The following is a 24,087-nucleotide window of genomic DNA, read 5'->3' on the forward strand; positions in this document are numbered from 1 at the left end:
GACTATTTGTGCTTAAATTTCTGTCGCATAGTCACAGGCAATCATTTAAGTTGAGAAGGGGAAAGGTAAATTTCAGAAGATGACTAGACCACAAGATACCTATGGAACCAAAATTTTGTTATGATGCAGTACTGCCACAAGTTTAGGCGCGTCATACTAAGATTTAGGTTTTTTGGGTTTAACAGTCTTAGCCATTTTCAAAATTTTCAAAATCAGTTTTTCAGCTCTGACATGACTAAATGGTTTATGAAACTGTACAGGGAAAATGGAAAATGAAAATGTAAAATGGAAAATGTTTGTTACCCCTTTGGTATTCTGTTTTTTTTTCCTTATTGATGTTTGCTTTTCAGTATTTGTGAAAGAAGAGTGGGCCATTCTTTTTTTATGTTTTCCAGCTTAGCCTTGGCATATTGGCATACAATGCAGTTTTGAGTTTTCCCTCTCAAGAGCTAGTTCTGTGTTTGAATAAGGGTTAGTTGGTTTCTCATTACACTTCAAAAGCAGTTTTGATCATCAATCTTGGTTTTTGCTTTTGAAGGAAATGTTGGCCAGTATAATTTCTGCTTTTAGATTTAGATGCAAGTAGACCTCTTCCAGAAATTTTGCAGATAATACAAGAAGTGGGAGGTCGTTTATGAGCTACTGTAAAAATAGTACAGAAATTATTCTAAAAAAACTAATAAATTGAAGTTTTTTGAAGGAGTGACATGAGCCAAAAGGTGAGGAGAAGGTGGGGGACATGGACAAATTGGTACCAGTAATGTATACAACTGCTAGAGTTTATTACAGCAACGACTGAGTGGTGAGTACCTAGAGCTTTTTTAATTCCAAGATCTTCTACACTTTGTTGTCTCCAAGTTGCGATATATAAGCTTGTTTAATTACGTCATGTCACGGAGGTTTATAAAAATTGAAAATCCTGCAACGAGAAATTGCATGCGCATGCTAAATAACGTCAAAGAATGAGGGTGCCTAGAGTTAAGGTTTTCCTTTAAAGTAACCTTAGAATTTTTCTTACCCAAATGTGTTACCTCTGTTCATGATCTAGGGCTGTTGTAACGTTACATGTTACATAACTCTGATGATGCGAGTATAGACAAGCCGATATATATTTTTTTCAACTCACTTGTGCCGCTAGGAATGCATTTGTGTGATATGGCAACGGGAACAACTGCAAGGTAAACTGGACAGTTTCAGGACCGTACATATCTGCGACTTTTTTGAGAGTCGGCCATGCTTGTTGACAATCCGGGCAAGTCAAATCAACAAATGCTTCCAAGTGAATTGGTGCAGTCGGCTCGCCTCCTTTATAGACAAAACCCAGCGGACGTTTAGGTAAAGGAATCTGTGAGTTACCAGCAGTTATCAATACTGCAGCGAGCAACAGGTGCGACGCAAATTTCGTCATGACGGTTTCACCAGTGTTGAATCAGTCGTGTGCCACATATTTATTCCACCAAGAAAAGTCACATGACGAAGAGGCACGTCACGCGACAAGTAATCAAGGGTGACTCAGCACTTACTTCATCATTGTTTCGCTTTATTTGTTAGCAGTAAAATTATTTGGGATCTTATACACATCCGAACTTACTTAAAAATTAATTTGACCGGTTCATCTATGAAGTTTAGTGCATTAAATCGTATGTCAATTGAAATATTCTACATTTTTGTCTGCCTTCAATTGACTTCTGTAGTCTTCTATTTGAGATCTGATGCTTCCGGGATCTTGTAGCGATGCCTATAGCAAATCCACATTTTTTTGTTTATCCTCCTGAGCGAGGTGAAATAGGCCAATCCTTGCCAAGATTAGCTCATTTTCCCTTAAAAACCTCTTTAGACAGGTGGCAGCTTATCAAATGTGGAGGTTTAGAGCAGCTTTAAACCCAGTATGAAAGGAAGTGCAGAGTTGCAGCTATTTACTTTTGCTTATTCAGGATTTTTCATTTTTTTCATCTTTTCCACCTGCTTTTTAACCAGCAAGAGGCAAAACTAAAACAAATCATGATTAAAAAAATCCCTTTTCTACACTTCAGGAAGGTTGGGTGCGTTAACTTTGAGTTTTCATGGCTCCTTGTAAAACCTTTGTTCTGATCAGTTCATGATCAGCATTCAGACAGTCGTACCAAACCACTTAAGCCACACGATGAACCGAAGTTTTTTCCATCTTTGCTATTCAAAAAGCAGTCCTGAGACATAATAAACGTCTCGGTTGTGAACGAATTTTTCCTGTACTTGTAATTGTTTCCAACGCGATACAAGTTCGGTAGATCTAAAGGAACTCATTATAATTTTGTATATTCGATACGATTTCAATTTCCGCGTCAAAGGAGAAGCCTACTGTAATTCGTGAGTGGTCAGTGGTTACACTCGTGAGGTAAAGAATGGGTTTGTGACTTTCTCACTCAATTGAAAGACTCGCGTCACTCTTATGAAATGGTTGAACGGAATACAGACTTCGAGTAGTCTCTTATTTTTCTTAAAGATAGTGAGGTCACGCGTATCCTGTGAGCATGGTGAATCCGCAAGGCGCGAGACTCGTATCTCGCGTCTTCGCCGCTCCACGCTCTCAGAGTTGGGCAAAGACAAGACTCGTTATTTCCGGTGCGATACAAGAGGTTCAATGGTTATCTCGATTATCTAAACACATTTATTTACGTAGTAAAGATTTGTTTTTAAATCTATGAACTGATGCTAGTCCTATTTGGAACAAAATGTATTTAAGGAGAAAGTTATGAGAATAAAATAAAAGTTGTCTGTACCACAAAGCATGCCTTCACTGTTTAGACTGATAGTCCTAGAGCTTTTTGAGCATGCATTCGAATATCTTATGACATATGACTCCGTTGTAAATAAAACAAACACACACCGCAAACTTCCACATGTACCCAAACCTCCAACACAATGAGAACACGCAAACGAGACTAAGTTTTGGTTAAGTTTATTTATCGAGAACAGAGATTTATATGAATACATTTGAGACTTTTTCTATAACCACAGCGCATATTATACCTACGATCAAGAAACACAAATCCTATCAATAATGTCGTGTAAGTCGGTGATGCAACGGACCCGGGAGGAAACAGGAGTTATTCTGGCGCGTGAGTAGGCGGGTTTGTAAATTATCGTATCAACTAATTGTTTTTAAAAAAAACTTACATATTTTACCCTATTGTTCTAATGACAGCGAATAAACCAATCCAAACGCTTTAAACTAACTGATATCAGTGTATAAAACACACTGGAACCCTTTTTTCAGGAAGATTTGGGACTTCAGGCGGATTACAACAACGACCAGGAATCGTACGCGTTCATCAGAAAGGTCATGGCCCTGCCGTTCCCTCCAGCAGAGGAGATTCCTGCAATGTATGCACGGCTTCAGAAGATGACATCGACTCAGAAACTCCAGCAGTTAATGCAGTACGTCGGCAGGAACAGAATCACAGGCAACACATGGCCGTCCTCTTGGAGCGTGTTCATGAAATCCGTCTGAACCAGCAACGACATAGAGGGCTGGCATCTTGGGCTGAATCACCGCGCGTCTGGGAAGTCCCAGCTTCCTCTGTACCTCCTGATCCGCCTTCTTCACCACGAGGCCCTTCGGACATCCCTTCAGATCAGGCTTGTGTCCGAGGAGAAGTTACGGCGCATTCAGAAAAAAGGTTCCGAGACCTCCAAACCAAGATCTTCAACCTCTGGGATGAGTTCAACTCTGGTGCCCGTTGTGCAAGAAAACTACTAAAGGCGTTTTTCTACCTCAACGGCCCAGTACCTTCATAAAAAGGCTTTTTTAGGCGCCGCCGCGCCCTGCTTTCGTCACTTTGGACGATTTCAGGTCGCTAAAAACGGCTCTTTTAGGAGCCACCACATGTGCGAAAGTCATGATCAATGTAAACGTACGTTAGTAATTTAAATAAATATTCAATAAAGTTTGTTCTTTTAGGCCACGGGGAAACTGAATAATACAACTCGTTCGATCGAGTCGCGCGAAAACTGGGTATTACAACTACGTCGATCGATCGAGTCGCTCAGTTAGTCGAGTCGAATTTTAGCTTGAATAGAAAACAACAAATCACCACACATATCAAAGACGGAAACTAACACACTTTTACAGAACTTTTCTCGAGTTTACTTCTGTATCGAAACGACTTCAGTTTGCATCGAATCGACTTTACATTTTTAACGAATCGACTTCGATTTGTGTCGAAACGGTTTGTATCGCGAAACGACTTTGTATCGAAACGACCGGACACCAATATACCAGGCTCTTCTGCTAGTGTTTGACCACGTTTCCGATGAAAGCGGTCATACTGTTATTGTTGTGTCTCTGTTGGCTAGTCTGATAGAAGATCAAGTGAAGTATTTGAGAAGTCTTGGTCTGTCTGTCGTAAATATTTCTTCAAACGTTGAAGTTGATCGTGCAAAGATAGAGAAAGGAGAATATTCAATTGTCCATGGCTCACCTGAAGCATGGCTTATGAACCAGCGCTGGCTATGTATGTTGAGTATTGATGTCTACTCGAAGAAACTTTGTGTTGTGGCTGTCGATGAACCTCATGTTTTACGGCACTGGTAAGTCCGAGTTTTATCGCGATTTCCATCATTGACGTTTCAAACTTTCAAAGAAACAATTTCACTTATATTTGAATAAAAATGTGAGTAAAATTGGGAAACAAACACATACACTAAACAATAATATAAAATAATTATCCATTCTTCTTTGCTAAAATTATCTTAGAAACATTGTAAGTTCAGTTTCTTCAATACTTTTCCTGTAAAACTCTTAAAAAATGATTTATTTCAAACGAATTCAATCTTAATTTAAAAGTTTTCATTAGTATTGTTTTGTTTTAAAAGTAATTTATGTTTTCTTTCCTCACTCACAAGCCACTACCAGTTCACATACATGGAGACATTGCAGGGGACATCTGAGGACAATAAAATGGCAGCATTGCGTGAGTGTTATGGCCGACTTCATGAGCTGTGATCGTTAGCATCAAATGCCAACATGATTGCTTTGACTGCAAAGGCGAATAACTTGATAAAAAGAAACAATTTTAAACATCCTTCTTATGGAGAAACCATTTGAAGTCGAAGAAGGCCCAAACAAGCCAAGTGTAACTTACATTTTGCAGTGTATGCAAAATGATACTGACTATGAGTTCTATTTTGAGTGGCTGGTTGAAGAGTTAAAATTGGAAGGTAAGTTATCCAAAAGAACCATTGTTTATTGCCAGACTATCAAGCTATGCAGTATTTTATATGGAATGATCAAAGCAACCTTAGGTAGGATATTTATAGTGGAACTGATGATGATCCAGGAAATGCACTTGTGGAAATGCTCCACTCCTGCACGCCATCTGCAAATAAAGAGAAAATTCTTCTCTCCTTCCAGTCAATAAATGAAACTATTCAATTGTTGATTGCCTCGATTGCCTTCGGAATGGGGCAAGATTGTAAGGGAGTGCATAGAGTCATTCACTATGGACCTGCCAAAAATGTGGAATCTTATATTCATGAAACTGGGAGACCAGGCAGGGATGGTACTCAAAGTTGTGTTTGTACCATGAAATCCTTCTAGCCCATGTTGATGCCTATATGAAACGATATGTAAAAAAAATCTGCTCAAGCACTTTAACTGCACTACTTGGCAGCACGAAGTTCTGCATCTGTGCTGTGATAAATGTGCTGCAGATTGTGAATGCGGTTTGCCTGATTGTGGAGCTTTAGCATTTTATCCTTGTTCTCAATAGAAAGTAAACAATGGTGCATCAATTAGAAAAAGGCAAGTGGATGCAGAGCAGAGGAAAACTGTTGAGGATCTCCTGGTTCAATACTACAAGACCATTCTTATCAAACTGTTGAACACAACAGCTCATGGTGATGTGAGGACAAATTTACAATTTATGCTTGGATTCTCCGAGCACCAAATCACCCAAGTTTTGGATAATCTGGATGCAATTTTCAGTTTATCAGATGTTTATAGATTTGTAGAGATATGGGATATGTGTCATGCACAGGAGATTCTGAAAGTTATAAGCAAAGGTTTTAATGATGTGACTACAGGAATGCAGTCATCTGAGCCTTCTCCTTTAGAGGAGAATGGCTACGATTTTGACTGGGTTTTTTAGAGGGGTTTTTTGATGAGTGGAATGAGTGGAATGAATTTCTCTAAGACGATGACTCATTTGAGATGATTGTAGATAATTTGTCTCTTTCCCAAATAGACAATTCTTTATTGGAGCAAGAACCTGTTTGTAATTCCCAATTAATAGAACTTCCTTCAGCTGAACCAGCAACTGTTGAGGCTATCAATTTGGATGATGTAGTATAAACAAACTGTGACTGAACATTTTGTACCATGGAATACTTGTAGCCCATGTTGATGTAAAGAATTCTCAGGTTAATTAAGGCCTGGGTCACCCTGTCTTTAACCCATATTTTCACAAAATTGAGAATAAGTTAGCTATTTTGCGACGGATTTTTCTCATACTTGGCAGAAATGTGTATCACTACCATCTATCTCGGACTGAATTGTGGCAGCATAATATGATACTCTCAACAGCCAAAAACAGTTAATTTAGGCGCCAAATTTGTCAGTTGCTTTCTTGAGCAAATTCCTACCACTAAACACAAGGCAAATCAAAATGCAGTTATCGCTATGAATATTTGAGACGTTTTTCATTGTTTTCCCACTTGGAATGGCTGCCAAAAAAAAGAGAGATGTGCTAGGCAGATTAAATCAAGTTTTGTCTCTGCGAAGCTGCTTCCTCTATCATGGTTTTCGCCGAAAACGTCTTAGCCTTTACCTGGTTCCAACCGCTATCAACGAAAGTAATCCCACAGGTTCCTATTTATTTGGAAAAAAGACAAATTAAAACTGTTTAAGAGGTGGGAATTTTGAAAACTCGCAGTCACGTAATTCAACTTAGTGTCCGCCATTTTGACACACGAGTCACGCGAGTGTTCAGAAGCAATAATTTAACAGCTGTTACACTACCAAATACTAACTGGAGCAATCTCAGTAGTAATACAGGCAAACTTTGTATACTTTTGATGATATTTATTTCTTTTTCTCGTTTTCTGAGGTCGATTGCATCTCTGTAAATCCAGGGTTAGATCGCCTTTGACAGTTCTAATAAAACAAAATCGCAAATTTGGGCGGTAAGAATAAAGAACGTTTGTAATTTTATCCCAAGTAGTATCATATAACGAGACTGAATTACAATTTTGGCACAAAACTTGAAAGTTATCGCACTGATTCCTTGAAACTCTTCAAGGTTTTGTTCCCTAACAACAGTACTACTCGATAACGAGCTAAGTGTATTCGTGTGAAACAAAAATGTCTGTCATTTTTAATTGTGGATTTGCAAGAGTTGCTGTAAAGGAGAGCTTTCATAAGGTTGGAAGTGCTTTGGTTGAAACTAACCCTAGTGAAAAGTGGAAGAACTATCTTGCAGCGTTCGAGGGTGACAGTCAGGAAGTCTTTGTGGTCGAACGTTCCACCTATGTCAAGAAATCCAAAGCAATTTACAGCTCTTTCCAAAAGATGAACTCAAAAGCCAGGGCCCAGTACCAAGACACGTTTTCAATGGTAAACTGGAAAGCTCTTAATACAGCGCAGAAGAAACAGCACACATTGTCAAATTGTGGAGGTTGTCAAGTGCACTATTATGCTATCCATAATTTTTTCCCTAGTGGGGAAATTACAAATTGTGAATGAATTTTAGAGGGACATTTTTAATAATGCACAGATAAGGTGCTCTAGGGTCCATCAGGTACAAATTACTTCATAGGTCATACTCATGTCTATAATTTTACATCGCTGCTAGATAACATACATGTACTGATTTATTTCTCAATTCCTGCCAATTATTGATCTATGAAATTGAATTTAGGCAAGCAACTGGCAGATCAAACTTAAAATTATAAACCAGAGTTTTGACCAGTTAGGCCACCATAGCCTTCTAACAGGAATATTGACTTGGAAGAGCAACAAAAAAAGCAAGAAATACAATTTTAAAATTTTCCTTTCTGACTTTGTAACAAGGGCAACCTATCCTGCTCTTAAGATGGCACATCTTTTATGAGTAGGGCTGAGAAGATGACACATCTTATACCAGTTTGTGTTTGCTCTTGTCACAAAAAAAAACAGTGCCCCACTTGGGGCAACAGTAAGCACTGGTAATTAATCATGTCTTATCAACAAAGAGAGAAGGCTATGGTCAGAATCATATGCATGTATCAGAACTTTTGTGATGCATTTGAATTAAAAGATACTCCACTGGTGTAGTGGGTAGAATATTTACATTCAAATAGACACATATATCAATTACAAGTCCATCATTGACAATGATTATTGCAATTATTACCGGTCAAAACTTAAAAACCAAACTGTTGACTATAATTAAAACTGATATAACATGATTTAAAAACCAAAAAAATGCCTCATAAATAACACCATTAACATGCTTGTACAAAGGACCTCTTCAAGAAAACAAATAGGGATAACAGTAAATAAAACTGGTTTTAATCAAGTAGATTCCCTTTGGAATCTGCAAGGGCTGGCTGGTTTTCTGTGTGAGTAATTAAAATTATTATTATTATATATTTATAGCAATTCAGTAAGGGACCTCGGAATAAACTAACACACATTAGTACAGCTTTTTTCCTCTTAGTTTTCAAGGGACAATTTATGACAAGACAATCTGCATCTTACATGTCAGCAATTAAACTTACCTAACAACTGCTTTGGGGGATTACGTTTGTCAGTAAATTCATCTGCTTCTTGTAGAAATTGTTTCCAAAGCATTCAAAAGCCTAAATTTTGATAAACACCATAAGTTTACACATCATGATGTGATAGAGGATTTATCAAGCTAAATTTAATTTCAAAATTGAATGGTATATCCACAATGAAACTTTTTTCTATGCATTTGTTACAAAACATAGTACTTTTTTCTATGCAAAGTTACCAACATTGTAAAACGCTATTGAGCTCTAGAAATGAGCCCTACATTATAAATTCATGTTGCATTGTATTTGCAGTGAAATCAATGAACATGTTGAGAGCGGTGTTTAGAAGTCTTCGTAGGTTCTCTTTGGCTTTAAGATAGCGATATCATGCCATTTTTTGAGGAAATGAAGATAGCAAAGAAAATGTTATTACCTTCTTTTGATGTCTTCCGCTAGATTGTCGGATTCACCAGCGAAGATGGGAAAAACCAATGCAAAGCCGACACTTCAAAATGGCGGATGCCGTTCACGAACTACGCGATCTTGATTCCAAGTAACTATGGTTACTCGCGCAGTCCACGCGAATTCCGCAAACCTTGCTGGGGGGGCACTGGAGGCAAAAATCATTTTTGACCCAGGCCTTCACAGCATGATCTCGACACCAAAATAACGATTATCGTTATTTCTAAATTGGCTCTGAAATAACGAATATCACGAATATCATTTCAGTGCATGTCTGAGACCTTCGGGCTCGAAGCTTGGGAACTAGTATTCAGGGAAAGATAAAATGGCGGCTTACGGCGGCGAAGGAAATCTCAGTAGTTTAATATTTTAGCGTGAAAAGGCTTGGGTGTTGTGATCTGGTTCTCAAGTAAAAAAAAAATCACGGTCTACAATGGCCCTACCACCTTTTGAACAACAAGAAAACATTGAAACGGTGGTAAAAAGCAGCAAGTTTCGAAGTCTAAACGAAAGATGGGTAAGCTGAGTTTCAGTCAAATATCATGACATTTGGGATGTAATTTCGATACCGAATAAATAGTTCTACATGATTATACACGCATAGGATTCTGTTGTGTTCACGTGAAGGCCATTTCAGCCATTCCTGCCACTTGTAAGTGGTAGGAAATAAAAGATATGCATACTTGTTTCGTATTGAAGCCCTGTGAAATCACAAATTTGATTTATTTCTTCTTTGTTTTAGGTGGTCATTATCCATTACTTTTGGAAGTCGATGCTGATGAGAAAGAAAAAATGTTTATGATTATTTCTTCTCTCGAACATTTTACTATTTAGGTACCAAATAATCTTGATACTGAAGATCATTGCACCCATTATGAAAAAATTACCCTTGATTGCTTTGTCAACTGGATTGTATAATGTAATATACCTTGTGATTTGTGGGATTTTCACAAGTAAACTAGAAATACTTGAAGAGGGTAATGATGTACTTAATGCAGAGCATTTGATACAAAGTCTGCTTTGCTGTAATCTACCTGAAGGTGCTTTTTATATGCTAGTAAGACTTGCACAGCCCAGTCAAAATGTTTTTGAGTAGTAGACAAGCTGGCTGTAGTAATTATAGGTAGCAGAGGCCAAACCTCTTCCTGAAAAGCAGTCTGAAAAGTGTGAAGTTAGCGGAAGGTACTTCATTGTAGGCAGCCAAATTGTAAGCTGCCAGCCCATTTTGAGTGAGCAGTAAAACTCAAGATTGGCTATTTTAGCTAATTTTATTGAGAACCAAATTCCCAGCAACGGGCACATTTTTACTGGGCTATTTGTTATTTAACTACTTAGTAGTATTCTTATTAAAATTTACTGCATTCCTTTCTAATAATTTGCTGCTGATTGTATGCTGTATATAGCTTATGATTTGTGTGATTTTCACAAGTAAATTAGAAATACCTGAAGATGGTAATGATGTACTAGATAATGTACTTGATGCAAAGCTATTTTGGTGCAAAGTGTGTGCCTTGTCCGTAGGTGATTTTGCATGCTAATAAGACTTGTAATTCAAATAATACACATCAGCTGGAGTGGGAATATTAAAAGAAAAATAATAATATTTAGCTATACCAAGTTCTGGTTTTATGTCCAAATTAAGCACTTAATTGAAGATCACTGCACTGCTCAGGTCCAGAAGGCTGAAAGAGTACTGTCTGCTGTTAGTTTGATTTTTGTCATTTCTATTGATTTATTTTATTTATCAATGTTTCTTTGAATTGTAATTCATTGATCTCTTTCAATAGTGCAGGTTCGCTCATGTAACCTAATCTCCCACATATGTATGTATGTATGTATGTATGTATGAGCTCAGTCGAAATGTTTTTGAGTGGAAGGCAAGCTGGTGATAGTAATAGGCAGCAGAGGCTGAACCTTGTCTTGAATGGAAGTGTGAAAAGTGTGAAGTTAGTGGCAGCTATATTGTGGCAGGCAGCCAAATTGTCGGCTGTGGCACATTTTGACTGGGCTGATTGTGTGTAGTATATATGTGCACTTCTTTTAGGGTGTTAAACAGGTTAAAGTACCAAGAAATCCTCTGTGATAACTTGATAATTCAAGATGTAAAAATTTTAAATAATAAGGTAAAGCTTGATCATTCTTAAGAGTTTCCATTTGTTCTGGAAATTTGGGGGAGAGTCAGGGGAGCATTATTTATACATAAATAATGTACATAAAAAGTAAAAAAAAAAGGACCAAGGTAAAATCCCAATTTGTTTTAAGAGTTGATTTTATTAATAGAAAACCCTGGATATAGCTTGGGATTTGTGTGATTTTCAAAAATTGTTAGGAACCTTGTTAATTTTCAGCTTCAAGAACACAAGTACATAATCTTTAGTGCAGCCCTCTTTTCTCCCCGCCATTATTCTAATTTTTTTTATCAAGTTTCCTTTCTCTTGTGTTCAATTAATTTATTGTCTTTACAGGTGAAATCTTAATATCTGCTAGCACAATTATCTCTGCTAAGAGTGTCTACCATCACTCTTGCCGGTCTCAAGCCCAAAACACTGCAAACTAGCTGAAACTACATGTATTTCGTCAAATTGCAATGAAATCTATCTAAAAACACCAAAATCCGGCAGAACGCACGAGTTTTTGCCAAATTTTACGCAAAAGTTGACAAAAGCGCTCAATTCGACCTGAAAAACACGTTTTTTTTGTTTTTTGTTTTGCAAAAATCAGCCTATTTTACATTCAAAAGCACGATGTCTTTAACAAAATAGGGATACAATCCATGTGAAAACACTTATTCCAGCTAAAACGCAGTGTTCTCAGTAAAAATTTGGGGAAAAAACGCGTAAAAACGGTCAGAAACACGACAAATTGGGCTGATTTTACCCACTTTTTGTGTAAACAGCTGCCAAAAAACTAGCTGGAACTACATGTTTTTCACAAGATCGCCATAAAATCTTGAAACGTTGCTTTAGGGACCTTTATGCCTCCAAAACGAGTTTTTACTTTAAAAAAAATGGAATGAACAAAGATGTTAAAGGGGAAAAAGCTGTGAGAAAGGAGAAGTTTAGTGTTGCTGTTTGATATGCCGCCCAGATATATCAATTTATTAATTTAACGCCTTTAGCCGTGGGCAGAAGTTTTTCTCTAGACTAAGAGGACCCTCCCTATGTTGACGAACCTCAATAATTCGTTGATTTTACTGTTTTTACACAGATTTGATTTTAACCATATTCGCCAAAATAACTGCCAAAACACGGCAAACCAGTATCTCGGCCAAGAGCGATATTGGCCATTTCACACATCCTTATTAGAAATGAATTTTATTAAAGATTGTCATTCTAGCATATGTTGGCTAGTTTCCACAGCTTTCTTGATTTTCATGGGAAAGTGGCATTGGTTGGTACCATGACCAATCTCCTCGACTTTCCCATGATTTTCATAGGATGTTAGCATCGACCCATACTTCGAACCTCAGTTGTTGTTTTTTTTTTTACATTGGCGCGAGTTTCACAACTTTCTTGTGGTTTGGCATTGACTCAGAGTTGGGCTTATTTTTATGGCTAATCCATCGGCGACTTTCTCATGATTTTCTTGGGTTCTCAACAGTGACACGCACTTTGGAACCATAATTTTATAAATATGTCAACACTGGCAAATACTGCTAAAATCTACACTCTACTAAACTCCATGTACCACAATATCCACACAACTGCGTGTGCCTACTTGAAAATCCTAACCCTGACCCTAAAACTATCCAGTTAGCCTAGTATTGTATTGCTGGTTTGAGTGACTAAACTGGCTCAAATGATCCAGCTGCTTAAAGATCTAAGCACAGAGTAAGTTTAAAAGATTCAATTTTGTAAGGTTTCGAAACAGTTCCAAAATTAACATGCACATAGCTCAGTGTAAAACATCGAAGCTTCTAGGACTTCTTATGATTCCTACGAACGTACACACCTAATGCACGTCAATTTGCCTTTGTTGTCCTCGAACGATCACGTCTTCATGGTAACGTGGTGTAAGAACTGTACAGCACTTTATATATATATGTTTTACTTGACGGTAAAAGTTTGAATCCGTACAAGGAAACGTAACGGAAACAGGCGACGATAATATTCCGTTGATAGAAATGCAACGGAAACGTGTCGTCATATTTCCGTTCAGGAATCATAACGGAAACATAACAGGTCCAAGGAAGAAGTGAATGATGTGGAAACATAGAGTTTCATTTTTCCGAATTACGGAATCATGCTATTTCGTCCTGTGCTCACTCTAACTCTGTGCTATCCTAAACCTAACCCAAACCCCAAACCAATCCTAAGCTATGGTAAAGGGTTTAAGTCAGGGTTGAGGATAGGGTTAGGGCAGGAGCCCATTACCTGGTTAGGGTTAGAGTTTGGGTTGCTTCGGGTCAGAGGGGTTTAGTGTTACAATCAGGGTTAGGGCTAGGGTAAAATTATGCTTAGGGTTAGCGGGGTTTAGTGTTAGAATTAGGGTTAAGGCTAGGGTGAGGCTATGCCTAGGGTTAGCGTTAATATTTTTCTACAAGCATTCAATTGCAGGGTTTTTGGTATTGTGTTTGTAAATTTCAGTAACTACTTGAAAGTTTACTGAAAAACAAACGATAGGCCGACTGGTACACTTACAGGATAGATAGAGAAGGTTGGGGTTAGGTTAGGGTTAGGGTTAGGTCTAGGTTAAGGGCTATAGGTTAGGGTTTAGGGTTTAGGGTTTAGGGTTAGGTTTTAGGGTTATGGTGTGGGGCTAGGGCTAGGGTTAGGGTTTAGGCTTAGTGTCAGGGTTAGAGGGTCTGCGGTTGAGGTTAGGGCTAGGGTGAAGGTTTGGGGTTAGGGTTTGGGGGTAGGGTTAGTGTTTAGGGTAAGGGTGTAAGCTTCTTCAAAAATATTTTCAAGAAGATTTTGTCACCTTTTTCACTTAAATAACCACCTGAAGAATTTTGACCAGTTGGATTATTTGAAGCGGTTGGATTAATTTTGATTGGGGTTCAATAACTTTTAGTAGTTGGATGATTATTTTTACCAGTTGAACCACTGTAATATGCTGGATCTTTTTAACTAATGTTACCATCCTTACCAGGTTGATTACTTGAATTATTTGAACCAATTTCACTGGTTACACATGCATTATCCAGTTAGACCATTTCAACTGGTTGGATCATTTAAACCAGTTTGTCCATTTTAGATATTGGCATCATTTTATCAAGTTGGATCATGTTAACCAGTCGCACCATTTTACTAAGTGAGATCGTTTCTTCCAATTGGACCTTGTCACGTAATTAAAATCTTTTCACCGTTTAAACCATTTTATCTTGTTTTGGCTGGTTGGACCATGTTAACCAGTTGCACCATTTTGACTTGAGTGAAAAGTTCCGTTCTTAACCCTAGCCCTAACCCTAACCCGGGGTTAGGGTTAGGGTTAGGATAGCTCCCAGCTAGAGTTAGAGTTAGGGCTTGGGTAGGGTGGGATTATGATTAGGCTGAGGGTTACAATTTTTTCTGAAAACATCCAATTTTTTTTTTGGTATTGTGTTTGGCTCTAAACTTTAACAACTACTTGAAAGTTTGCTTGAAATCAAAACATACCATTTTTTGCCAAAATAACTGCCAAAATGCGCAATTCGGGCCTTTTTATCAATTTACGCTGGGTTTAAGCTTGGTTTTTGTGTTTTCCCACAGACTCTTAAACTATTCAGAAATTACATCCCAAATGTCATGATATTTGACTGAAACTCAGCTTACCCATCTTTCGTTTAGACTTCGAAACTTGCTGCTTTTTACCACCGTTTCAATGTTATGAGGTTTCTGCTAGTCTTGGTTTAGTTGAATTGAACATTTGCTTAACATCAACTTACTTTCAGTGTGACATTAAACACTACAAAATACAGCTATCTCTGGATTCTGTTGTTGTGACACAAATTGTGATATAGAAAAGGAGGAACACACCCTTTTGATATTCCAACAGCTGATACCATCTTGAATATCTTGCGTTAACAATACATTCACTGCTATGCAAAAAAACAAAATCAATGCAGTACACCAGATGAAACACTGACATACAGTTTACCAGAGAAGTAAACAAAAATGGTAAACTTCCTCTTCTAGGCTGTCTAAACCATGACTACAACTTGCTATATACAACAGTTTACAGGAAACCAACATACACTAGCAGATTACGAGACAAGTCATCCTACAACCCATCATCACACAAAGCCACAACTATCAGGACTCTAACACAACAAGCACAAATAGTATGCAACACAACACACAGCTTATCCAAAGAGAAGAAATATCTTGATTATAGATTTTTTATCATAAGACAGAATGTATTATACTTTTGGAAAGTTTAAGGTTAATAAATGAACAATAAAATCTAAAAAAAAGTAGATCATGATCAATTTAAAGTGAACACATTCTTTACATTTTAAAAATCAGTCCTTCCTGTTCAAACAAGTACTTATTTGCAATCATCCTCTCTATGCATCCTCAGAGAACACTTAAGGCCATATTTAAACACAAAAGCTGCGGTGAATTTAAATGTGTAATCTGCTCTTTTTTATTTTTTGTTCACCCTTTAGAAAGCTGCAATACCTATGCTACAGTTGCTGTCATTTGCTGTTCTCCTTTTCCTCCCTTTCAACATAGCCCCAACCATTGTGGTCTGGTGCTATCTGAAGCTTCTTCAGTGTTCAGAATTTGCACTTTTGTTTGTTGAGGCAATACATAGGATTTGATATGACCCCATAGGATTTTCTTTCAAAGCTTTTTACAAATAATTTCATTTTTCAAATACTCCTGTCACAGGTGTGCAGGAGTTGCAGTCATTTTAACAATTTTGGTGTTATTTATTTGCTTGTATAAGGAAGAAGGCAAGTAGCTCTGATAGCAACAAGCTAAATGTAGTGAGAATTCTGGACAGTGATTTACTGGAGTGTGGTCTTTTCTTCATCAGAGAACCATTCTATTGATCAGTGCATGCAACCATGCACAGACTTTTAATCAGAGGAGATATATTCAAATGGCATAAATAACTAAGAATGCAAGTCACAGATTCTAGTCAATGGAGATAAATTGGAATGGCTGAATTAAGTAAGAGTGCAAGTCACAGTTTGGTTAATTGTAATAGCAGATAAAGTAACAGTTATGAGTATGCCTTGGATAAAACCTATACATGTATTCACTGATTTATTTAAGAAATAGATAATAGATTGGTGTTGCACTGAAATTAAGCCCACACAGGATATTGGGAGAACAGGAGGAAAGTTCGTAAATCATGAACCATAGAAAGTGCAGTCTGGTTCATTGGTAAAATATATGGAGCCAATGTCAGTATTTATCTATTTATTTATATGATTTTTGAGTTTTACCTGTCTATGTTTATTAGACAAATGTTCAATATTTGACCTACTTAAAAGAAAAATATATTTTTATTGCATTTCCTCTTTTCTTTCTGTATTCCTTCAGGTATCATATCTGATGCAGCTGTTGTTAGCCTTGTGATGATTTTTATAGTTTGGGCTATGAAACAGGAAAGATTGATGCAAGAAAATTCCTTAGATGTGCCGTCACAGTGGCTACAGTAAGTTTTTTGTTCCTGCTTGTTCATAAACCAAACAGTTGTCTCTGTCTTTGCATTTTATTTTTCTGCCTCACTTTATTATACAAACAGAAAGCATATGCTATGTTACCGTACAGGAGTTGACTGATTCGATAAGTCGTCTGCATTCTGCAAGTTGGGGGGGGGGGGGGGGGGGAAGGAGGGAGGAGGTGTTTTCATACACGAAATTTTGAAAAATTCACGGAACACATGCACTTTAGGCAGTATTTCACTCGGATTTTGGATTTAAAAGGACAATTTCCAGATCTTAGCTTACCTTGCCCTTCTGAGAAATTCACGTGTCACGTCTTAGTTTTGAGCTTAATCATGCGTCACGCACAAACCCTTTGCCGCCCTCTACATAGTACCTGTATTCTTTCTGATTTGTTTGAAATAAGAAGTTTTCTTGGAATGCCGTTCACTCCTTCAGAGTTCCTTTTCGTTTTTATCTAGTGAAGGGTACAAATTTTGTAAGTGTACAGAGCCTTTGTTATCCCCACCCCTCTCCCCCTTCAGGGCCTCTTTACTCTCTACTGCGGTTATAGGCAGTCTAGGGAAATGGCCGGCCACAAAGTAGTATTGTAAAGATCCTGAAATCCTTCCAAATAAGGGCCTATGTTCAAGAGTTGAAAGAGTACAAGTCAACAACAGAGAATGTAATCGTACCCCACCCCTGTGGCCAAGGGTTTATATTCGACATGGGGTAACTGGAGGTTCTCAGGAAAAATAATGCATGTTGATCAAAATACTTTGTGATTTCGACTGAAAATAAATACTATCTGCCGTGAGGACACAGGTAGAAGGATTTGGGGGCAACCTTGTGCAAGTAAAGGTCAATTTGTTTCACTACAGTGGGCGAACTCGCAAAGATGGTAGGGAACGAACTAACAATTGGACGAAACCTCCATAAAGCTGAGGTGATATGTCACTGTGGGTTGAGTTCGTTGCTGGTTTCTATTTACTGTTTCCTTTATTTTTCCGTGTTTTCTCTCTCAAAAAATATCTCATTTATTATGCATATTTATTTATTTATTTATTTATTCGTGTACTTATGCAGTTTGTTTCGGTCGGAAACATAGGCTCTGCTGCAAATCTTTCGTAATTTTTTTTATACCCTATGCTTTTTAAATAGACAAGTCGCCGATAACCGTTCATTCCTCAAGGTGTTCTTATCGATGGCGAAAGTAAGCATAGGTATGTAAAGATGCTGCCTATAAACTGTAAACGTGAAGGAAAGAAATTAATGTACATTTCATTTGATATATAAGTAGTTTTCAGTGTAACTTCTTTTACGTAAATGTCAGGTTTTTGTTAAAAATTAAAATCAGTCATTAGCCAGTTGTTCTTGCTTTATTTTCCGTGTTTGTTAGACTGCTTCTACATTTTACAAGTTTGGTATCTCGTCTTATAGCCAAGCTGGACTTACAGCCGAGTAAATACTGTACATGTAAAGCAGGTTGACGCGGCTGGTTCAATCACCTAAGAGCCACTATGGTTACCGGTCACTTCGCCTGATATTTGTCGGTGAACTGACCAATGGTTTCCGGGTAATGCCACTATTAAGGACATTCCGTAAAGTCGTATCAAGTACCTTAAAGACAATACTCGAGGGTTGCTCCGTTTGAATCCGGTTGGTTTGTCTTGGCCTGTCATTTTGAAACCCCCAAGCTGAATCGCATCCTGTTCGTCAATGCGTCTATCTTTACTTCGAGCTTTTGAATCTGAAGCAATTGTGAACGAGTTCCTTCACGCTTTTTCTAACTCCGTATAAAAAGCTGAATGCAAGTGGCGAAAATAAACAACCTCGTGATGTCATATCTAATTTCACTATCTACTCTTTGATTAATTGATTTGTTTTCATTTTTCAGCGCATGCGACGCGTGCTAAAAGAATATTTTCGGTGTTCATCTCACCCACGTGTCTTCTGCTTGCTTTGATGAGGATTGCAAGTGTTTTTTGGTTCGTGACTTTGACTCCGACTTTCTTTTACCAGAAAGAGGTAAGCAGTAACACTGAAACATTTCAATAACTTCGCTCAATTACCTTTAAAGTCTGTCCAGTAAGGGTTTGGGTCGTTTCTTGTCTCTGAATAAATTTCTTTTGTTTGCTTTCATTTCAAATTGGCAATCAGAAACCTTTAAATTCTAGGATAAAGGCAGCTGCTTTTAACAGAACAAGGGTGTGCATGCGTCGAGCAGCTATACATTTTCTTTTCAGTGGTTTGGCGTGATATCCGGACAATGACTTCTAGCTGTTACTTAGTTTATTTTCTTCTCTACACTTATCTGCATGGCTGTGTATTGATACTGTAAGAAGGGATTTCTTAACGGTCATTAATAGCAGTGAAAAGGATTTGATTAAAGTCATCTAGTCTATTTTTTAGGATGATGAATACAGTACATTACAGGAAGTGGATCTCCAGCCCCACAGAAAAGATCTCAGACCTCTCTACCTTCGCCTGATCATTATTTTTGTGTACACACAAGTTGTCGTTCGCACCATCGCCTCTACAACAACAGACCGTCAATACCTTAGCCAAGTTACTTCTTTTACTGACATGTTACCTGGCAACAGAGTGTGGCAGATCATGCAATTGCTATTAGTCATAACAACCTACATTCATCAGATGTTCAAGGATGAATACCAATGAAAAAAACTCAAGGGAAGGTTACTTCACTTTAAGACACCAAACATTTAAGATGTATATCTTCTTAATGAGAACGAAAAGATAGGTATTAAATGACAAGGGAAAGTAAATGACGGCGCACAAATCCGTGGGGCCCTGGATTGACGCATGGCATCATGTGATAACTGGTAACGTGGCGTAATGAAGTCATTCAGTGCGTTGGTATTGATCATAGGTGATAACCATCATGAGCACGATCCTAACAAGGATGTAGTTTGACTTTACTTTTTAAGACGGACTCACCAACAATATTAGAACGCAACATCGCACTGTTATGTTGCAGTTTTGCTCCAATAAGAAAGGGACATTTAAACCGTGTTACAGGAAAGAATTTGATGTGGAAATGAGAATAGATATGTTGCAATATGTTTCTGTTGATGGTTTAGTCTTTACATCTAGATTAAATACTGAGGAAAAGAAGTATGTGTTGATAGAATTCCGAAACAAGCGACGTTTACGGGTTCGGTGATTGAACAGGAAGTGAAACCCATGTGTGGACTATAGATAGTGTTTTTGTGTCAGGGTAATACGGTTCAGGTTGGATAAATACCTAGATCAGCTCACTCCGTATTTGCGATTGACTTAGGTGCCACAAGCAGGAGCAGAAGAGATGTAGTTGCGGGTATAAGCCGCTATCTTGGTATCATTTATTCCTTACAGGTCATGTTCTATGTAAACCAACTTGACAAAATGAAACTGGCACAGAATCATTTTAAAGTTTCTAAAACTGGTTACAATAAGAAGGATTAACATATCAAGTCAAGTGAAATCGATCAGGCTCCTAAACCGCAATCGGTTGGTTAAGTTGTAAACTTGAACCAATCGTGAATTTGGGTATTATGGACATTGCTATGGAACACTGAAGAAAATGTCACCACATTGGCGGGATCCAACGCTCTCGCATAAAAAATCGAGGCTAGTGGCCAGCTAGTCCAAGATGGCGCCCAAACCTGTAAATTTTTCAGTATCCAGAAAAAGCGATATGAAAAGTTTGTGTTCTCCAGACGTCGAACGCAAACAAAATAAACGAAAAGAAAAAGCTCAAACTGCACAGGCGTTCATACGATCTCCTATGTATCACACTACAGATACGTAACATCGGTTAAAATGTAATCTTAAGCCTGATTAGTGAATCAAAGGCGTATACGCTAATGACCTGTAAAGGGTTGAAATTGTTAAGCGCCTCCGTAATTACCAGTGTATTTCACAGGTTTGTTTTTTATAGCGCACGAAGGTCCATCTGGAGTTCCAAATGTGTTGACGTCAGCGCCGTTTTTGGTGGGCAAAATGAGTATTCCATCTTGAGACGCCATGGATGGATCTTCGCTGAAATAGTTGTACGGTCGCAGGAAAAAGCTGGCTGAATTGGCTGCAGTGGCAGTGTTCGGAATATCTTCGGAATGAGGTATGTGCATCACACCCACTGTTACCCAGGCAACCAGATCTTCATTCACTATATTTTCGTTATCTGCAGTGAATTTTGAGAAATCCACAACGGGGTCGTGCATGCTGTTCTGGTTATAAATGGAGGAGCTTCTCTCTTCCTCTTCTTTGCGTTTAGTGACCGTCATCTGGTTCTGTGTCCAGATGGCTCCTGACATTAGTTCCCAGTCATTGGGGTATATTTGTTTCATCATGTCTCGGATGTGGATACGATAACCTCGATTGACGTTCATCTTATTCACGTTTCCATCGCTGAAAAAGTTCAGGTACTTGGGATGTTCAAAATTTTGATGATAGGTGGCTTCTTGTTCGGTCTGCTTTAGGCTGCGACTGAGCACCTTTTGTATTCTTCTGGAGCCTGGAAACCAGGGATTAGAGATGTTTTCCACTTTGATGTCGATATTCTCAAAGGAGTTCTTTCTTCCCCCAATGTCTAAGTCCACTTTGTAGTTGATCAAATGATCGTGAATAGTTCCGGCAACGCCAGTATGAATCTCGGTACCGTACGGAGCCTCGTTTGCCGTCCAATAGGTAGCTTGCACGTAGCCACTCGTCGACACCCTGACCTCCACGACACCGTTGGGATAGAACAAATAATCATAAATATAATCGTAGTTGTATGCAGTGGAAACGGAGCGCAAAACTAAAGCATTTCCTGGCATTCCTCCGTAGAAATTGTAACCACCCTCAAAGTCGTTATCAAAATGTCTGCGTAACGGGAGACCAAGGTCAAGCTCAAATAAACACACCGATTTCCGGTAAGTAGCTGGCTCACTGCTGCTTACAAAATGAATTGTGTCGAAGAATGTGGCCGTGCTTGGGCAGTCAATGCCTGGGACTAGTTCAAACATGCTGCTGCCCATGCCCCAGGAGGCATCGAGATATTCAGTTAACATCTGCATGGGACTCCACCCTGAGTAAAATGCTGCAGCCTCCTGGAGACTGAGTTCATACACGATTCTTTCGCCGTCGAATTTGATATCAAACAGCTGCATCCCAGTGGAACTGCGGGAACGAAAATCAAAACTCCACTTCATGTATTCCACGTGACTTCCGCTGACGGTATAGCGCTTACCATCGGGCTCAACCAGTTGGGGTGGTCTCAGGGGTATCGAGGGTTGTGGTTTTCCTCGCTGAAAATAAGACGAGTACAAAGGCGTTTCACTCGAGGAAGATGGCGCAGGGAGAAAGACTTTGTGTAGAGTGCCGTTCTTGTAACCTTGCATCAGTTCTTCAACACTATCAAATGACTGATTATAATAGAACACTTTTTCAACTTTCCACAAGGAAACATCGTTGCCTTGTGTGTTAAGATAGATCTCAAAGCCAACCGGATGCACGTAACTTCCCTGTAGTTTCCGAACAAACCAGATCCATTTCTCACGGTGGCCAGACTGTCCGGGTGCAGACTCGGACCATACTAAGCAGCGGTCAGTACAGCCACTGTATGTGTACCCATCGAAGCTTTCCTTCAGCAAGTCAAAGGCTTGTTTTGTTACGTTCAAGACAATGCGTTCTATAACTTCGATATCCTTACCTCCCGGTGGGCGAGAATCAAACGGAATCGGATATTTTTGACCGGGGCCGGTTGTTTCTTCATGTTTGGTCGGTTTCGCAGCTGGACTCACGAGATATTCTTTTACGTCCGGGTTACCTTTTCCTCCATTAAAAATAACGACACGAGCCTTGCGTTCGGGCTTTAAGGCGTCGTTGTTGCTATCGAGAAATGCAAGCGCTTCGTCTTTAAGTGGTTGCTGCAGCTCAATTAAGTAAATGAAGTTCATGTTTATGGCCGCTTGTTCATAAGGTGTAACGTTCATGGACGGCTGGCTCAGGATGTAGTCACGAACAGCGATTATCTCATCCTTGGTTAAGTCGTTGAATAGACCCGTGGAGCGTACTGACTGAAGTTTCAGCCGTGTGTTATCTGGGCAAAAATCATTGACTTGGGAGGACGATTCATTTTCCAAACTTCCATTCTTATCTCTTGTTGACACCACAATTAATGCGATCAACAGACCCAATGACAATAATGCAAGAAAGACACAAAAAATTTGCAGAATTAAAACTTTTCTTCGCGCATCTTTAGCCATGATGCGAAACACCTTATATCATAGTCGAGCCAGACCTCGCTCGTGCGATGTTTATGTAGTATGCTAATTGTCTCTCGTTTTACGTTACATTGCTAGGGTTCCATGTCTCATCTTTGTCAGATTATCATTCCATCTTGGTTCTGGTTTGTGTCAGTCGCAAAGCTGTGATTTGAACTTTCAGACATCATAATAACAAATATAACCAACATAATAATGACTAGACATAGTTGTTACACAAAATTGCCCCCAGCCGTTTTTTAACACTCGAGTGTGTTGAAATTAAAAGCTGGGTCCATCTGTTATTGAGACAGTTAAAAACATTTAGCGGGAAAGAATAATTGTGTACTTTTCAAAGAACGTAAATAAGTTAAGAATCTCTCTTTCCTTTCCCTTTTTTTTCAGTGGAGGCAATTATATCGATCTTGACGCAAACATTTTCATGACGATTTAATCCATGTGTGTTATCTTGATGTGAATTAACGCTGTAAGAATCCAGATATTGGATATTGTCACGATAATACGTCACGAAATTTTGTGGAAAACTAATATCTACGTCCACTACTCTTCAGTCCCCCACCCCTACCCCTCTGTTTGTTTTTTTTACCGTCGACTGCCCCTTTGGTACAAATTTCTTTCTCTCCCCACCCTTCCGCTGCCATTAAAATCAAAGAAGGCGGCTATAATTTTCGCTAAGAAAATACTGAGCACTCGTTCACTAAAAAATTACACCTGTTCTACAGGCTACGTCCACAAGGACTCTGGTGAAGCGATTCCATGCTCAAAATTGATTTCCTTGACTTATTATAATTTTAATTGTGTATCAAGTAAGTTGTAATTTCGTTTATACCCTTACAGTAAAATTTTTCTACCGTCTAAGTAAAGCATTTACGTCACCATTTAAGTAGTAGTAGTCATAGGAATCGAATTAGTTTTGCGAACAGTGATATTTCAAATTAGGTATTTCCAGGGCGTAAAGCGCGTAGGAACATAGTAGTAAGATTGTCAAGTAAAGCCATGTTTGATAGGAAATTCGTACCCACAAATCGTTGCAGAACAACGTGA

General features: G+C 38.6%; 1 protein-coding gene, 2 long non-coding RNA genes and 2 pseudogenes across 4 annotated transcripts; 3 read left to right on the top strand and 2 right to left on the bottom strand.

The window, feature by feature from the left end:
• Nucleotides 1–4,903: 4,903 nt before the first annotated feature.
• LOC136279231 (bifunctional 3'-5' exonuclease/ATP-dependent helicase WRN-like) lies at nt 4,904–7,029 on the top strand (annotated as a pseudogene).
• Nucleotides 7,030–7,140: 111 nt separating this feature from the next.
• Nucleotides 7,141–9,276, bottom strand: LOC136278933 (uncharacterized). The gene is made up of 3 exons (XR_010716644.1): nt 9,167–9,276; nt 8,737–8,817; nt 7,141–7,691 (listed from the first exon to the last, which is right to left on the bottom strand). It is a non-coding gene; the product is annotated as an uncharacterized lncRNA (long non-coding RNA).
• Nucleotides 9,277–9,468: 192 nt separating this feature from the next.
• On the top strand, nt 9,469–11,339 carry LOC131786370 (uncharacterized). Its single transcript, XR_009340372.2, has 2 exons — nt 9,469–9,712; nt 9,938–11,339. It is a non-coding gene; the product is annotated as an uncharacterized lncRNA (long non-coding RNA).
• A 4,752-nt stretch (nt 11,340–16,091) lies between these two features.
• On the top strand, nt 16,092–20,384 carry LOC131786372 (uncharacterized). Of its 2 annotated transcripts, XM_059103426.2 has the most exons (5): nt 16,092–16,511; nt 16,671–16,785; nt 17,936–17,997; nt 18,672–18,802; nt 19,187–20,384. In XM_059103426.2, exons 2-5 carry the CDS (start codon nt 16,706–16,708, stop codon nt 19,451–19,453), a joined length of 540 nt encoding a protein of 179 aa, XP_058959409.2. In that variant the 5' UTR covers nt 16,092–16,511; nt 16,671–16,705; the 3' UTR covers nt 19,454–20,384. The 2 variants fall into 2 exon arrangements, with proteins under 2 accessions (XP_058959409.2, XP_066018327.1); XM_066162230.1 differs by lacking the exon at nt 16,092–16,511 and having other exon boundaries at nt 16,532–16,785.
• LOC131786371 (diamine oxidase [copper-containing] pseudogene) lies at nt 20,103–23,043 on the bottom strand (annotated as a pseudogene).
• Between the last annotated feature and the right edge of the window lie 1,044 nt (nt 23,044–24,087).

This window comes from Pocillopora verrucosa, chromosome 2 (genome assembly GCF_036669915.1).
Source record: "Pocillopora verrucosa isolate sample1 chromosome 2, ASM3666991v2, whole genome shotgun sequence".
Taxonomy (NCBI): Eukaryota; Metazoa; Cnidaria; class Anthozoa; order Scleractinia; family Pocilloporidae; genus Pocillopora; species Pocillopora verrucosa.

What these genes read in the sequence shown, in the direction of transcription:
- LOC131786372 (XM_059103426.2), top strand. Translation starts at nt 16,706, where the DNA reads ATGATTTTTATAGTTTGGGCTATGAAACAGGAAAGATTGATGCAAGAA. An exon ending in GATGGCGAAAGTAAGCATAG is followed by an intron (nt 17,998 to 18,671) that starts GTATGTAAAGAT and finishes TTCATTTTTCAG; the next exon opens with CGCATGCGACGCGTGCTAAA. An exon ending in CTTTCTTTTACCAGAAAGAG is followed by an intron (nt 18,803 to 19,186) that starts GTAAGCAGTAAC and finishes TCTATTTTTTAG; the next exon opens with GATGATGAATACAGTACATT.